Source organism: Pseudophryne corroboree, chromosome 4 (assembly GCF_028390025.1).
Source record: "Pseudophryne corroboree isolate aPseCor3 chromosome 4, aPseCor3.hap2, whole genome shotgun sequence".
NCBI lineage: Eukaryota > Metazoa > Chordata > Amphibia > Anura > Myobatrachidae > Pseudophryne > Pseudophryne corroboree.
In genome coordinates, this window is record NC_086447.1 from 774,720,776 (window position 1) to 774,739,480 (window position 18,705).

Genomic DNA, 18,705 nt, shown 5'->3' on the forward strand with positions numbered 1-18,705 from the left:
AACATTTCTGACTTTATACAAATCACTGGGGCATATCCAATTAGCTGCAAAACGTTTCCGGCATAACTGAATGCATCTGACACGCCAAATGTTCAATTACCACCACTAATGTGCGTTCCTGTGCAATCCAATTGAAAAAAAAAAAAATGGACTGTCCCATCCATAGAACACTCCCCATATACCAATCCACATCTTTTAACCCAGTGTCCTGCACTTTGCAGAATTTCACCCCAATAATGACGTAATTATTACACAAATTGCTAATTAAAAACTTCAAATTGTCTAATGAATCATTATGGTGTCCCTAATTCCTTACATTTTTATTTTAACATACAAATTTTAACCAACTTTGTATATGTTGTCGAAGTCAAAAATATTACATAGAAAGAACATACAAACTACACACATTATGAGTCGCTATACTTGTAAATACGCGCAGCGAGCACAGCAATATATGGTAACACGCACATTTACACGGACACGCCATAGAGATGGATTCGACATTTATTTCATACAGTACATAACTATAATAATATCAAGCGCCAGACATCATCATGATTTAAAATTATATAATGAAGTAATGTCATGTATGTGTATTATTTGAACGAAGCAAGATAGACCTGTCATATTTACTATTTAAGCAACCAGATTAATGTGTAGATTCATTTGATACTTGTTATAAAGTTGTAGGACATTGCAACAAATAATTATGATTAAATGTATGTAAGCTAAAATCACTTTTATTAGAACAATAGATATTCCAAACAGGTAGTGGACAGGAAACCACAGGTAAATCCTATAGAAAACCTCGTGCTTGACCACAATTTCACATGCGGGGCAAAGAAAATAAATAAACGTGGCCAATTGGATATGCCTCATTACATACTTAGAAATACATCAGCAGATGAAAATTCTGACACCACAATAAATATAAAAGCGGTAAAAAAAAAAAATCTACATGCCTGTTAAAAAGGATAATGAAGAGGCAAATATTCTACAGCACTCACCAGTTTATTAATAAATAAATTAATGAATGGAGTCCCTATGAAAGTTTGCTTTGAGAAGTTCCTCACTAAATGAAAAGGCTCAGTAAGACTATTATGCAAATCAGTATGTACGAGCCCACTCACTTTATAGTAGAGGGTTATTTTATGCCAGAGCAAGATTAAGGAGGGGGGCCTCTGGGGATGAGTACCCCCCTGGGCCCGCATTTGTGAGAGGGCCCCTCTACCACAGATCGGATATTTAGTATTGATCCGATCCACAGCTTTACAACATGCGCACCACTGACAGCCCTCACAGCGCACATGCGCCACAGAGCAGTGGTGGGCTGCTGATGGCTCAGCTGTCCAATGACGTGAAGTTGCAGCCTACGGCTCAGTGACTGGATGGTGCACAGGCTGCAGAGAACTAGGTGGCAGGAGGACGGGAGGGCACAGCCATAGCGTGTGGAGTCTGGACTCTATGGGGGTCTGGAGGATAAAGATGTGAGTACTAGACAAGAGTTTAGAGACTTCCCGGGGAAATGTGCAGGTGCAGGTCAGACAGTGCCCTTCTCTTGTTTTATCACTGTATTCAGAAAAAGTGAGGCAGTATGGGACCTTTTTTTTTTTTTTTAAACAATGACATTTGAAATAGAAGCACTGGGTCCTAAATGTATGTATGTATGTATGTATGTATGTATGTATGTATATTTTAGAGCCTTATCGCGGCGGTCATCAGGACCACATTACATGTATATTCCAGATGACATGGCTAAAGGGCCCCATACACTTATGCGACCACATGTCGCAGGCTATCACTGCGGCAGCCTCCCGGAGGGCAGGATCGCCCAAGATATATCATATGCTGTCCTTTTGTATACGATGTATCTTGGGCGATCCCAGCCATGCCCCCAGGTCGGACCTGATTGAATGTGCAGCACATTCAATCTGGAGGATCCGATGCTCACGGGAACGCGCATCGGATCGGATACACCTCCAAAATGCCCGATTTCATCCGTATATAGCGGGCCGAATGCCCGAAATCGGATGAAATCGGACATTATCGCTCTAGTGTATGGGGCCCTTAAGGCACTGAAACATTTGCCCAATACACATTTTTTTTTGGCATTATGCTTACTGCGAGTGCGGTTACTCTTGAGGGAATATATGTGTGTATCCTCAGGAACAGCACTACAAGACTTGCTAATAGTGCAAAAAGCTAGTGTTTATTGCAGAAATGTATCCGGGTGAAACACCCCTTCATCAGGTGTTTCACCCTGAAACAATGCAACAAACACCAGCTTTTTTCAGTATTAACAAGTCTTGGGGTGCTGTTCTTGTTTTCGAGGATCTACATTATATCAGGGGTGTGCTATCCCCAGGAAAGGGCACCCAAACAAGATATTCATGGTATGCCTAGAGCAGAGTGCATATATCTTTCTATATATCTGATAGACATAAATATCTATCGGTCTACCTATATCGAGAGAGAGAGACACACACACACAATTCATCTGCCTGTATCTTTAATAGGGGCCCCCTTGTCTGAAGTGCCCCAGCCCCACCACAGCCTTAATCCAGCTCTGCTTAGGCATCTTTTGTACAAAACATGTAAATAAACAGTCTGTTTAAGGGTCATTCCATAGAATAGATGAAAATTACTTTTCACATAACCGGTAACTGGTATATTTATATGCAGCTAAAAGATCGTAGTATATTGTGTGATAACAGAAAATTTAAATAATTTATCGTGTATCGATTTTCCACATATGTAAACATTAAACACATATGGAAGTTGCTGAAGTGGATGCAAAACAGCAAAGGGATGGGATTTCAATACATAGATAGACAATTAAAAGATAGACAGAAATTAGGTTGACAGTCAAAAGGTTAACACGTTTTTAGTTTTTTTTTTAAGCTTTTGCCTCATTTACTATCCCTGTCACAAAGTTTTACGTTTAGTAACCTTGTGGTAAGCAAAGCAAGCCCACAAATATTTTTTGTGTCGATCTTTTGCCCTTGTCAACCTAATGACTGTCTTTCTTTTAACTGTCTAACTTCTATAGCATACCCAAGGGATGGTGAATACTTACTGAGCATGATGGAGCAACTGGAAATGGCCATCATCGCCAGATTAAATATTTTATACATTTTCACAGTTAATCAGGAAGATAAACAGGCCTATATTAATTAATTCAAGTGGATTCTACAGGTTTGAGTAATTTGTATCAGACTGGGGACAGCAATGTAACGCGAGTCACATTCGTATGTAACATAAACCATATGTCAAAATTAATTTTAAGTATAGTTTGGTTAGCATTCAGTTTTCTGTTTGTGTGTCAATCATAACTTTAAGGTCTTGTAAGTGTATACTATAACAATCATATAGCAATGAGAAAAAAAAAAAAAAAAAAAGGAGAGCAGATTTACATAAACATAGGTCTCCTCAGTTCATTTGTCCATTTGGTTGTAACTTTAGTCACGGCATATAAACAATTACATTTATCTACTAGGAGTGTACATTTTTTTCTGCTTCTAAGCATTTATTATAACTACCTATCCCATATATTATTTTCAGATTTTTTAATATGTTGAATTTCAGCTTCATTTTTGTGTGTGGTGCATTTAAACTTCTACAAATTAACACGAAGTGTAACGCGAGTCACATGGAAGAACCCTTAATTACATTCGGACATGTCTGTAGTTTTGCGTTTATAAGTGGTTGAGAGCTAAATAATTTTAGATTTCTGGATGTTCTTTAGCTAGTGTGCACCACATTAGCAGACTAATTATACAATATTGTAATTATACCAGTGGTTCTCAAGCTGTGAGCCGTGGCACCTTGGGGTGCCTCAGGACACTTGCAGTGGTGCCTTGGATTGATGGTCCAGGACCAATTCATATAATTTATGGTCAATATAATTGGCAAAACAAATGCTAATGGCTGCCAATCATAAAATATGTTGACAAACAGAAGCAAATCTCATCCCTCACCACACAACGGAACCTAATGGTGTGTACACACGGTGAGATATTCTCTTACGATTTTGACTATATAGTCAAAATCGTAAGAAAAGTTAGTGCAGATCGCAAGGTGAAAGTCACCTTGCGATCCTGATGCGATGCGAGGTCACGCGTAGTCGGCATTGCAAGCATAGACAGACTGTGCAGTCTAGTCAATTTTGACTATCTCGTAGAAAAGATAGTCCAAATTGTAGTCAAAATTGACACTTAGCCAAAATCGCACAGTCAGTATTTCAAGCACAGTCATTATGTGCTTGCGATACCAACTTCGTCCCTGTCGCACAGTGAGAATCGGGGGTAGCCCAAATCTCACCATGTGTACACACCTTAAGGATGACATATAAAACACAATTTACTTTATTTAATATTTCTTTCTAAATTCTCAATAATGAACTTCTGGCCTAGGGGTGCCGCGAAAAAAACTTGGATACGCTAGAGTGCCGTGATTCCAAAAAGTTTGTGAACCACTGAATTTTACAATATTTTAAGTCATTTACAGTATATTTATTGGATAGTGAAATGAAAGGGCGGAAGGAAGTATGGGTGAATGGAAGGGTGGGAAAATTAAAGTAAAACCATTCACATTTGTTACTTTGCTTCTAGAATGTTGTCTAAGGAGGGCAGTTATGTAGGAGGAAGAAAGAGAGACGTAAACAGTTTACCTGTGTTGATTTGCTTTTAGACAGTTGCCTAAATGTACTTTATGTTACTACAGCTACTTGTTTTGAACCGATCATGCAAAGTCAATTGTTATAGTGAATTAAAAGGTTTTGAGGAAAATAAAATATTGTCCAGGTACATGTCCTGGTTCTACTTTTATAGACTGATGGTTTAAATACAGGTAAATAAATAAATTATATATATACACACATACACACACACACACACACACATACATACATACATACATTCCTCATATGCTCCTACATGGCTTGATGGATCTGGACCAACCTAGGGGCCTTATTCAGGTTTGTTAGGAACAACGTATGCAATACCACGTTACACTGCAGGTGGGGCAGATGTAACATGTGCAGAGAGATTAGATTTGGGTGGGGTGTGTTCAAACTGAAATCTAAATTGCAGTGAAGAACTTAAGCAGCACAGAAACAATATAACCCACACGAATCTAAATCTCTCTGCACATGTTAGATTTGCCCCCCCTGCAGTGCAACATGGTTTTGCCCAATTGCAAACAAACCTGAATAACCCCCTTGGTACACATACCCTTCATAATCCAACTTAAAATACTGGCAGGGTTAATAAATAAATCCACCCCTTTCAGGGCCAGGGCCATATATCAGTCATATGTCTGTCATATGCGAGGTGGTCCAGCTGGATCCTGGCCAGGTTTAGGGCGGTTAGGGTCCTGGTCAGACCTGACGGCGGAATACACTTTTAACCAGGGATCCTGTTCTGTGCCTCCTCTTGATGTATTTGGAAGAAAACTTCAGAATGGTAACATTGGAACCCAGAAGACATACTAGGGAGTTGGTTAGACCTCACGGCGGAATGCGCCAGCCAGAACTTTGACACAGGAAGCCTGATCTGGGCATTATACTGGATGTATTTGGATGAAAACTTTAATAAACTGTAATAACTGACATACATAACCATAATTCATTGATCTGAAATCAAAGACTGAAATAACCATAAATTAATGAACTAAAATAACAGAAATGGAGGTGGGTAAAAAAATGTTGTGTACCTGAAAGCCTTGTAATAGCAACATTGATAACAGAAGGTAAGCTTTAAACCCATCTCACAAATGGAAAAGTGATTATAAAATGGAACAGAAAGAAAAGCTGGGAATCAGGTCTACACCCGAAGAAACAAAATAACACTGGGCAGCCGCCTCATGGGTGTGTTGGAAGCGCTACTAAGCTACTCATTTTTTATATTTTGACAATTACATCCAACTCATTGATAACTTAATAACTGGAAAATTTAAACCCAGGCAACACCGGGTACTTCAGCTAGTTACCGATTAAATAGATTTGTACTCTACAGCGTAAGCGGGTAAATGGCACATGACATGCCATGTTTAAAAGTGTAGGTTTATTCCAAAACAGGGCAGGATTTTAGTGAATTAAGAACATAAGAGGCAGGAAACCCAACACCGCAAATAAATAATATTTAATTAGGTGGATTTTCAAAACAGTTGTATTTACTACATATTGCTAGTTTGTGGTCAATATTATCTTGATAAGACAGACTCTAAATGCTGTTTAGTTATTACAAAACAATAGGCAACTGATTTATTGCTGCCTAACTGACCTTTCTAGCCACAGTACAGTCTGTAGCAGCCAGCCCCCTTGAGTGAACAGAGCAAGCGTTATCTCCAAATAATCAAGGGGAGTCGTGGAAGGCATATATACGGGTGTATTCAATAAGAGTAGGATCGATTCCGACATGCATTTGTCCGAATGGATCCGACAAGCCCTATTCAATGAGCGGCCAATTCCGACTGTCGGATTTGGCCGTTCACAGTGTCCCGTGTGTGAGATTACAGGGAGCTGCTGGAAGGAGCCGCCGTGTAGCCATCTGCCGTCCGGGGAGCGCTGCTGGGAAAGAGGAGCCTGGCCGGGGGGACGCTCGTCAGAGAGGAGCCTTCCACCGACCGCGGCTCCAGCAGCCCCCGGTAGTAAGCACTCTCTCTCCCTCACCCTGCTCCCCCGTCTGATCTCCTGAGACTTTTTTTTTTTAAGTCGGATTGAGATTGTCGGAAACAGGGCCAAAACCTGTCTGATTTGGCCCCATTTCTGACAGAAGCATGCGGATTGGCGGCTATTCTGCCAATCCGTGTGTTTTCCGACAAGTCCCTATTGAATAGGTCATAACCCCTTCCGACCTAAATAAGTCGGAAACTGCTGTCTTTCTGACAAGACGGCAGTTTCCAACTCTTATTGAATACACCCCATAGCGGGCAAACAACCATTTAAAAATGGAGAGGAAAAACAAATCTGTGAAAAACATGAACTTGGCATTTTATTTTTTGAGTATGATTTCAGGACAATACACTAGATTTAAAAGCAAAATACATTTCTCACCACGGAGTCAATTAGTAAACACTTACCTTGCACTGCAAGAAGCTGTTCTTCTGTAGTCCACCGGGCATTTATTTTCTGATTTAACTGTAAAAAGGTAAAATACATAAAAAGTGAAGACAGAAAGAGCTACATTTTCAGAGACATCAAGCCTTGAATCATTGTATGCACTCATACATATGTGGTCTGCTTTACCTCTGGTGGTTTGAACTCCTCTATGCCGCCGTCCAGCTTCTGCTTTAGTGCACTGTTATTTTGCTTAGCATTCTGAACCTTTAAATATAAGCAAAAGTCTCAATTAGACAGTGGCATAACAGAAACATGAAAACTAAAATTACAGAGCAAAAAACAAACAAACAAACAAACAAACCAACCAACCAACCAACCAACCAACCAACCCCAACTGTGACACAGGAGATACAATAAGTTGTTTTTGTGCTGTGCATCTTGCCAGAAGAATAAAATCCCTCATTTTATTGTACTGTGAGAGGATTATCAACTCGGAGATTGAAGGGAGAGATCTTGGAGATAAATGGATTATGGAGTAGAGAATACAAATAATGGTAACTCTACTGAATTGCGAAGTCTGGATGTAAAGTTACTAGCAGCTGTGTTGGAGTTATTTACTACTGTATATAAAAAGGTTCAATTATACTGTATATAAAAGAACTATTGTAAATAAAGAAGCAATAATAAAAAGAGATTTATGGTAAGAATTTACCTTTGTTGAATCTCTTTCTGCGAGGTACACTGGGTCCGACAGGGAAAACACCGGGGTGTAGAGTTGGATCTTGATCCGAGGCAGTAAAAGGCTAAAAGATTTGACTGTTCCCAAGATGCACAGCACCGCCTCCTCTATAACCCCGCCTCCATGCACAGGAGCTCAGTTTTGTTAACCAGTCCAATGCAGTAGCAGGTAAAAGAGACGACAACCGTTAGTAGCCACATATACCACATTCTCACGACAGGAGAAGGTACCAGCGGCTAATGCCAAACAAACCCAAAGAAGCTAAGTGCGTCAAAGTGGGCGCCCTGTGGAAACCAGTGTACCTTGCAGAAATAGATTTAACGGTAAGTTCTTACCATAAATCTCCTTTTCTGCAGCGGGGTACACTGGGTTTCCACAGGGATAACATCATGGATGTCCTAAAGCAGTTCCTCATGGGAGGGGAAGCACTGTAGCGGGCACAAGAACCCGGCGTCCAAAGGAGGCATCCTGGGAGACGGATCGAAGGCATAGAACCTTATGAACGTGTTCAGTGAGGACCACGTAGCCGCCTTGCACAATTATTCAAGGGTAGCACCACGGCGGGCCGCCCAAGAAGGTCCAACAGACTGAGTAGAATGGGTTTTGGTGGCAGCAGGAGCTGGAAGGCCAGCCTGTACATAAGCATGTGCAATCACCATTCTAATCCATCTGGTCAAGGTCTGCTTATTAGCAGGCCAGCCACGTTTGTGAAAACCAAAAAGAACAAAGAAAATCACCTAAGCAAAGCTGTTCTCTCCACATAAATACGGAGAGCCCATACCACATCCAAAGACCAGGCCGGAACCACAATCTCTTGGCTAAGGTGGAAAGATGACGCCACCTTAGGTAGAGAACAAGGACAAGTTGCTTGAACTTCCTTATCACCCTGGGCAGAATTGACACACCGGAGGGAACACGTACGGCAGCCGAAAGTTCCATGGAATTGCCAGTGCGTCCACGAATGCTGCTTGAGTATCCCTTGTCCTTGCTCCGAAGACCGTAACCTTGTGATTGTGTAGAGACACCATCAGGTCTACATCTAGTAGGCCCCACTTGTCCACTAGGAGTTAAAAGACTTCCGGATGAAGACTCCACTCTCCGGCGTGTACGTCCTGACGACTGAGGAAATCTGCTTCCCAGCTGAGGACTTCCGGAATGAACACTGACGATATGGCTGGCAGATGGCGTTCCGCCCAACAAAGGATTTTTGATACCTCCATCATTGCCATGCGACTTTGAGTGCCGCCTTGATGGTTTATGTACGCCACCGTGGTGGCGTTGTCCGACTGTACATGAACAGGCCTGTTCTGCACTAGAGACAGGGAAAGTGTAAAGGCATTGAACACTGCCCGCAATTCCAGAATGTTTATCGGGAGGAGAGATTCCGCCCTGGTCCACGGACCCTGAAGAGAGTGTTGCTCCAACACCGCACCCCAACCCTGCAGACGTGCATCCGTCATCAGAAGGACCCAGTAGGAGATCCAGAAGGGACGACCCCTGCTAAGTTGCTGGTCCTGTAGCCACCAGTTCAGGGACAGGCGGACCTCCGGAGTCAATGAGATCATGTGAGTCCTTAACTTCAGGACCTTCTCCGGAGACAAAAAAACCCCGCTGGTTGTCGGTGTTCAATAGCGTTCCCAGGTGCACCATGCTCTGAGTAGGGACCAGGGAAGATTTCTTCCAGTTGATGAGCCACCCGTGGGCTTGCAGGAATTGGGCCGTCAGTTCCAGATGACAGAAGAACCTCTTGAGAATTCGCCAGAATCAACAAGTTGTCCAGATACGGCAGGATCCTGATACTCTGACGGCGGAGTAGAGCCGTCATGACCGCCATGACCTTGGTGAAAATTCTTGGAGCCGTGGTCAGACCGAAAGGTAAGGCCTGGAATTGAAAATGTAGGTTGCCAATAGCAAACCGCAGGTATTGTTGATGCGACACTGCAATAGGTATATGCAGGTAAGCATCCTGTATGTCCAGGGATACCACATATTCTTTGGGCTCCAAAGCCAGAACAATAGAGCGAAGCGTTTCCATACGGAATTTGAAAACTTTCACAAATTTGTTCAAAGACTTGAGGTTGAGAATGAGCAGAGGGGACCAATTCGGTTTCGGGACTAGGAACAGCGTGGAATAGTACCCCCTGCCTCTCTGAGCCAGAGGCACCGGCACTATCACTCCCGTATCCAGGAGAGAGTGTACCACCATATGGAGAGTTTTTGCTTTTACCTGATCCAAAGGGATGTTTGCTGAGCAAAACCGGCGAGGAGGACGTTTCTTGAAAGAGATGGCGTCCCATGAGTGACGAATTCCCTTACCGAGGCATCCGAAGTGGTCTGTAACCACACCTGAGCAAACCGTAGAAGTCGGCCTCCCACCCTGGGATATCCCAGGGGCAGGCCCGCCCAGTCATGCAGCAGGCTTGTCTGTTTTGGAAGCAGGCTCACGGGCCGTTTAGGTTTGGGCTTAGAGGTTTTGGAAGTGCAAGCCTGTTTCGGGCACACCTGACCCTTTGCTTTACCTGGAGGTCGAAAGGAACGAAAGGAAGTACTCTTAGCCTTCGGAGCCAAAGGAGAAATACTAGGCAGACATGCAGTCTTAGCTGTTGCCAAGTCAGCAACAATCTTGTTGAGATCTTCCCCAATAAGAATGTTTCCCTTAAAAAGGGATCACCTCCAAGGTCTTTTTAGAGTCCAGATCTACGGACCAGGACCACAACCAGAGAATCCGGGAAGCCAGAATGGACGTAGTAGATGCCTTGGCCACCAGGACACCTGCATCAGATGCCGCCTCCTGAATATAATGAGAGGCTGTAATAATATATGAAAGACATTGTCTAACATTATCAGGAAAATCCGACAGTAGTTCCGCTTCAACTTCCTGAACCCAGGCTTCAATAGCTTTTGCTGCAATAGTGGGCCTATGCACAGCTCCAGCAAGAGTGTAAATGGACTTCAAGCAACCCTCCACACGCTTATCCGTCGGTTCCTTCAGTGAGGTAACGGTAGTGACAGGCAGAGCAGAGGACACCACCAGACGTGCGACTTGTGAATCCACCGGCGGCGGTGTTTCTCAATTATTACTTAACTGTGCAGCGAGAGGATTACGAGCTAGCATCTTTTTAGACAGGGAAAATTTCTTTCCTGGATTTTCCCAGGATTACTGACGAATGTCAACCAAGTGGTCAGAATGAGGTAAAACTAATTTAGTAACCTTCTGACGTTTAAAAACTTATCTGGTTTCTTAGAGGTAGCTGGAGGCTCTTCGTCATCATCGATTTGAAAAATCAGCCTGATAGCCTCTGAGAGGTCAGAAACATCCACTTGCTTCTGATGGGGAATCTCTGACATCTGCATCAGTGTCTGAAGGGTCAGTGTTAAGCGCCATCTTCATCGGATGAGGTATCCGAAACATGTGTGGATTGTGAGGAAGTTTAGATGACCCCTTGGTCTTAGGCGGGCGAGAGTCAGGATTTTGCTTAGCCAGAGACTGATTTAATTGCTGTAACTGAGAGGACAGTGTATCTGTCCATGGCGGATTAACTGCAGGGACAATATGTGGCTGTAATGGCACAGGAGGTCCCACAGGGGGCGCAAGCCTAGTTACTAGCGTAGTCAGTAAATTAGAGAAAGTAGCCCAAGGTGGGTCTTGATTTGCCCCCGCTGCTGCAGACTGACCATGGGGTATAGAACCCCCAGTACCTGAACCCTCAGCTGCTATCTTATCCTCCGAGTTGTCTGTGGCATCAGCACTGCATGGTGCAGGATCAGCCATGGATCTACCACCCTGTTTAGCAGACATTAAATGTAAGCGTAACCTTAGGGTGTAATAGTACAATATAAGCAGACCAATTACCTGACAAAAAAAAACCCTGTATAGTGTGACTGCAAAGCAGAGCATAAACAGAGGATTTAAGAGGTATGTGGTGACTGTAAAACACAGTGAAAAATACCAAAGTAGTATATCCTGTGAAACACTATATTATATGAGAACCCTAATGCACTTAGCCCCCCTCAGGGTACAGACTATAGGGATAGCAATACTTGTGAGATACACGAAATAGAGATCACACAGCAGCTATTGGCACACACACACTCACTCACATGTACAATGCAGAAATTATTACCAACAACAATAAAACTGCACTGGACTAGCAATACTAAGTACAAACTGTAAAGCTATATAGGTATATAGATATAACAATGCACAGTAAAGACTGGATGTATATCACAGGGTACTTGTACTAAATATCCCTGTAGTAATGCACTTGTTCTTAACTAACACTGTCTTAATGACATGTAGAATACTTAAGTGTCCTGTAAATACACAGCGCTGATGATGAAGGCGGCTTTACAGAGGAGACATTGCCCAGCAGTCGCAGAATCAGCTCAGCATGTGTGTAATGGCGCCCAAACGCTGACAGGGAGTGAGGGAGACTGAGAGGTGCAGCTCCAGGGCGGGAACATTTGCAGTAAATGGCACCTGGGGCTGGGGGAGGGGCTACAGGTCAGAGCCTCATCCCCTTGCTGGACTTCACCACCGGGTACTGCGGGGCCTATTAAAGTGGATTATTAGGTAATCCGACCTGTGCCCCTTGCCCCGGTGGTCTAGTGGGGTCCCTGTACGGCCACAGTGTCCACGCCAGCGTGCGCGGCCCGTCTCCTAGAGAGTTTTCAGCGGGTCCCGCCTTGGGGACCCTCTTACCTCCTCCTTGTAATGTGGCCACGCAATCCTAGAGAGCAGAGGCAAGTGTGTGCGCCCTGATGAGAAACCGGAGACCTCCGCTGTAAGTACCCAGCAACCAGGGAGCAGGAGTATACAGCGCCGCTGGGGGAGGTGAGGGAGCCGCAGCACGATATGTCAGAATTACATATAGCACTTTTAAGTGCCTGTGCTGGGGCCCTTGAAGTCTTGTCTTATAGAAAAAGCTCTTTTCACGGCTGCCTAGTGCAGCCCTCTCTGTTAGCCGTCTGCACTGCAGGCACCAACTTACGAACTGAGCTCCTGTGCACGGAGGCGGGGTTATAGAGGAGGCGGCGTTGTGCATCTTGGGAACAGTCAAAGCTTTTAGCCTGGTGAAGCCTCGGATCAAGATCCAACTCTAGACCCCGATGTTATCCCTGTGGAACGCCAGTGTACCCTGCAGCAGAAATTAGTGTTTTCCAACCTACACAAATCAGATTTATTAGATACACACTGGGCTGATTTAATTGTTCCCGGCGCCCCCTGCTGGACAACTATACAAATGGGAGTCTAGCAAAGCTATTACTTCGATAGACAGCCATTAGTAGTTAACGCTCCTGACAACTCCGGGTTTAGCCATGCAGAGCAACTAAACCTGTCTAAAGCTCTTGAATGGGCGTCCAAAGACCGGGTTTGGGCACTCTAGCTGCCCAAGTTACGGACTTTTAAACACATTTTTTTTGCACCTCTAGTGGCTGCGAGAAAAAAAAAAAAGTGCGACTGCCACGGCTAATGGGCGTCTCTCAGAGATGCAATTGAATCGTTCCGATAGATGCCCATTAACATAGATGTCCAGCTGGGGGCGTTGGCAACAACTGACTTGGCCCCACTGAATCACTTTTTCACAAACAATCCAAACAGGCCTTACAGAACTACATCTATGAAGCCTTCTATCTTCGTCTAGATGCACCGCCAATGGTATCTTCACAGATGTGTGCTCATACATCTTTTCTGCATTTGCGCCAAACACCCCATGTTAACACGCTAGACTTTGCTAGCATCGGGATTGTCGTTTTTGACAAAAATGTGTTTTAGTCGTCCTAGTTACGATTAGGACACACCAGGAGACTGCACTGATTAATTTATACGAGACCCTTGTATATCTGTGTTCGACTGAGTCTCTGAATCTGTATACTAAGTGCCATGATGCAGCGGCCGAGTCTTTTTTCCAAGCCAAGTTACTTTGTGCTTCATATACAGACTCCGTCACACACAGATATACAAATGTTGCATATCATATTAATCAGCACAGTCTCATGGTGCGTGCTAGTAGCATTGAATTGCAACTTAGTCACATTTTCAACATAATTAAAAAAAAAAAAAAGACACTCAACACTAGCAGAGACGTACAGGACCTGTCTGCTTACTCCCGTCAGGCATCTCCCGCTGCAGGGTGTACTGAGGCAGGATGTATGTGGACACATCTGTATATCAAATGATTTAATTACAACACCAGTAAATACCTTTTTGACAAGTAATTTCCAACAGTCTGAACAGTGGAGTAAAATGAAGTCAATCCAAATGAATGTTTGTCTTGCAAATATTTTCACATGACAAGCTTCAGTGTATTCTACAACTGACACTGAAGCCAAAAATTCAACTTTTGGTATAACAACCTAGGGACATATACAAATGTAGTAATGCACATCATTAAACTGCGCCATACAGGCATCCAAGTCGCGCAACACAAACAGCGCAGGTTGGTGAAGGATGGCGTGATAAGGTGCTAGAGGATTCACTGCATGCAATACACAGCTTCACCACTGGGTGACGATTGCTCCACTAATGAAAACTACAGTGCAGTGTTCAAAAGCAGCGGATGGATATGGAACTACAGAATACTGTACTATGCAGCAAGCCCTGACCAGCGGGCCAGTGTACACACAGTAAATACAGCAATTTATTTTTTTAATACAGTAATACTGCAGGGCGGACTAAGAAATCACCGGTACTGCAGGCACCCAGTGACAACATGCCTTACAACTAAAAGCTCCCCAGGTGCGCTGTATAAAATGATCCCTACATTAAGTAGAAATGTGAACACAGAAAAAGCTTTGCTCAGCATCTCTGACTCATACAAAGAAAAGCACAGTTCAAAGTTCTACGCAGCTCTCTAAAAGAAAAAAAATCATTACATCCAGCGATAGAGTTGGGACACACAGCACTATAAAAAAATAAATAAATTACAATGGCTGACATCACTATGTCACTGCAGGTGTCAGACACCTGTCTCCATGGCTATCTTGGCACATAGTGGTATCGCCAATGGTTACCGTGCCCGTTTGATTCCCGCAAGATGTTTTTAAGAAACAATTTCGAATACTTTACTGTTATCAATTTTATGCTGGATACACTGTATGTTATACATTTATTAAACAGTGCGACTTGTGCAGTACACAATGGGGATAATTCAGAGTTGATCGCGCAGCAAATTTGTTAGCAGTTGGGCAAAACCATGTGCACTGCAGGTGTGGCAGATATAACATTTGCAGAGGGAGTTAGATTTGGGGGTGTTATTTGTTTCTGTGCAGGGTAAATACTGGCTGCTTTATTTTTACACTGCAATTTAGATTTCAGTTTGAACACACTGCACCCAAATCCAACTCTCTCTGCACATGTTATATCTGCCCCTCCTGCAGTGCACATGGTTTTGCCCAACTGCTAACAAATATACTGCTGCGATCAACTCTGAATTACCCCCAATGTTCAGCAAGGGCAAATCATCAAATTTCTGCAGTGTGCTGACACAATGCTAATATGCCTTACAAATGAATGTGCCTTTTGGGTTCCCTTCTCCCAACCAAAGCCAGCATGAGCCATTAATCTACACAGTATACCAGTCGTGTTGTGTTTGTCATTTACTAAGCAGTACACCCAGTCTGTGAAATCAAAAAGTCTCACGGTGGGGAGGCTGCCTATTAAAGTAGTGGTGAGGCCCAGGAAGAAGTACAGTAAACTCGATCTCCTAAAGATAACAATCTCGTAATTTAAAAAGCCACACTTGTATATCTGTGTAAAAAGTAGCAAGCACAGCTTTTTTTTATTTTCCGTTCTGTCATGCTTCCTATAAAGACTCAGACATGCACACAGATATACCAGTCAGTTGCGAAAAAAGCTGCGACTGCTACTTTTTACACAGATATACAAGTGTGGCTTTTCAAATGATGAGTGTTATCTTTATGAGATTGAGTTTACTGTACTTCTTCCTGGGCCTCCCCATTGCTTTAATAGGCAGCCTCCCCCATCTCCAATCCTACCCCCATGAGATTTGTGATTTCACGGACTGGGTGTACTGCTTAGTAAATGACAAACACAACACGACCAGTACACTATGTAAATGAATGTCTCATGCTGGCTTTGGATGGTGGGAGGGAACCCAGAAGGCACGTTCATTTGTAAGGCATGTTAGCATTTTGCATGCACCGCAAGATGCCTGGCGTGAGCAGTCAGATCACGGGCAGTCCTGCTAATGTTGGGCGTCTATTTTTGCAGTAAATGCATTTTATATGCACCATAATGTGATTAGGATGCACAAGCAGACTCTGCTGACTAAAATGATATGCGGCATGCCGATATTCAGCGTGAGACTGCAGATGTATCTGCATAGGAAATGCTAAGCTATAGTGCTTTCCTGAAAATCATTGGCGATACCACTATGCCAAGAGAGCCATGGAGACAGGTGACGGACACCTGCAGTGACATAGAGATGTCACTCACTGTAAGCGCAACTGATTGATATATCTGTGTGCATGTCTTAGTCTGACTCTCGTAATTTGAAAAGCCACACTTGTATATCTGTGTAAAAAGTAGCAACCACAGCTTATTTCTAAACTGATTGGAATATCTGTGTGCATGTCCAAGTCTGTATACAAAGCATTACAGAACAGACGAATCAGCTCAATGCAAAACACTTTTTCTGTGCTTATACTGGTACTGTAGTTACTGTTGAGTGATGAGTGCCCTAGCCATATACAGTACTGTATAAACATGGTATTATTGCATCACTGCCGCTGCAAAATTGCAAGGTTGGAGAACACGGTACAAGTCACAGTGTACAAAAAAATTAGATTTGTAATGTAAAATATACAGTATATCATGAGTGATCACGAGTACCCCAGCACAGCAAAATTTGCAGTGTGTAATAAGTCAACTGTTATCGTGGTAAGACTTCTTAAACATACATTACAGTAGATCCACCATAATATGATACTTTATAGTGTTCAGTGCATTTGAGATGGAACTAAAAAAAAAATAAGAATTTACTTACCGATAATTCTATTTCTCATAGTCCGTAGTGGATGCTGGGAACTCCGTAAGGACCATGGGGAATAGCGGCTCCGCAGGAGACTGGGCACAAAAGTAAAGCTTTAGGACTACCTGGTGTGCACTGGCTCCTCCCCCTATGACCCTCCTCCAAGCCTCAGTTAGGATACTGTGCCCGGACGAGCGTACACAATAAGGAAGGATTTATGAATCCCGGGTAAGACTCATACCAGCCACACCGATCACACCGTACAACCTGTGATCTGAATCCAGTTAACAGCATGATAACAGAGGAGCCTCTGGAAAGATGGCTCACAACCACAATAACCCGATTTTTGTAACAATAACTATGTACAAGTATTGCAGACAATCCGCACTTGGGATGGGCGCCCAGCATCCACTACGGACTATGAGAAATAGAATTATCGGTAAGTAAATTCTTATTTTCTCTGACGTCCTAGTGGATGCTGGGAACTCCGTAAGGACCATGGGGATTATACCAAAGCTCCCAAACGGGCGGGAGAGTGCGGATGACTCTGCAGCACCGAATGAGAGAACTCCAGGTCCTCCTCAGCCAGGGTATCAAATTTGTAGAATTTAGCAAACGTGTTTGCCCCTGACCAAGTAGCTGCTCAGCAAAGTTGTAAAGCCGAGACCCCTCGGGCAGTCGCCCAAGATGAGCCCACTTTCCGTGTGGAATGGGCTTTTACAGATTTTGGCTGTGGCAGGCCTGCCACAGAATGTGCAAGCTGAATTGTGCTACAAATCCAACGAGCAATAGTCTGCTTAGAAGCAGGAGCACCCAGCTTGTTGGGTGCATACAGGATAAACAGCGAGTCAGATTTTCTGACTCCAGCCGTCCTGGAAACATATATTTTCAGGGCCCTGACTACGTCCAGCAACTTGGAGTCCTCCAAGTCCCTAGTAGCCGCAGGTACCACAATAGGCTGGTTCACGTGAAACGCTGAAAACAGCTTAGGGAGAAATTGAGGATGAGTCCTCAATTCCGCCCTGTCTGGAAGATCAGATAAGGGCCTTTACAGGATAAAGCCCCCAATTCTGACACGCGCCTGGCCGAGGCCAGGGCCAACAACATGACCACTTTCCATGTGAGATATTTTAACTCCACAGATTCAAGTGGTTCAAACCAATGTGACTTTAGGAACCCCAAAACTACATTGAGATCCCAAGGTGCCACTGGAGGCACAAAAGGAGGCTGTATATGCAGTACCCCTTTTACAAAACGTCTGAACTTCAGGAACTGAAGTTAGTTCTTTCTGGAAGAAAATTGACAGGGCCGAAATTTGAACCTTAATGGACCCCAATTTTAGGCACATAGACACTCCTGTTTACAGGAAATGCAGGAATCGACCTAGTTGAAAATTCCTCCATCGGGGCCTTACTGGCCTCGCACCCCGCAACATATTTTCGCCAAATGCGGTGATAATGCTTTGCGGTTACATCTTTCCTGGCTTGATCAGGGTAGGGATGACTTCATCCGGAATGCCTTTTTCCTTCAGGATCCGGCGTTCAACCGCCCTGCCGTTAAACGCAGCCGCGGTAAGTCTTGGAATAGACAGGGTCCTTGCTGGAGCAGGTCCCTTCTTAGAGGTAGAGGCCACGGGTCCTCCGTGAGCATCTCTTGAAGTTCCGGGTACCAAGTCCTTCTTGGCCAATCCGGAGCCACGAGTATAGTTCTAACTCCCCTCCGTCTTATAATTCTCAGTACTTTTGGTATGAGAGGAAGAGGAGGGAACACATACACTGACTGGTACACCCACGGTGTTACCAGAGCGTCCACAGCTATTGCCTGAGGGTCCCTCGACCTGGCGCAATACCTGTCCAATTTTTTGTTTAGGCGGGACGCCATCATGTCCACCTTTGGTTTTTCCCAATGGTTTA

At 43.8% G+C, this 18,705-nt stretch overlaps 1 protein-coding gene across 4 annotated transcripts in view; it reads right to left on the reverse strand.

The window, feature by feature from the left end:
• RCOR3 (REST corepressor 3) overlaps positions 1-18,705 on the reverse strand; it is a 135,461-nt gene that overhangs the window by 29,183 nt on the left and 87,573 nt on the right. For all 4 annotated transcript variants that reach the window (XM_063918268.1, XM_063918267.1, XM_063918269.1 and 1 more), the window contains 2 exons: positions 7,247-7,324; positions 7,081-7,138 (listed from right to left, as the gene is read on the reverse strand). In XM_063918268.1, the coding sequence (XP_063774338.1) occupies positions 7,081-7,138; positions 7,247-7,324 (136 nt within the window). The remainder of the gene's footprint in view (positions 1-7,080; positions 7,139-7,246; positions 7,325-18,705) is intronic.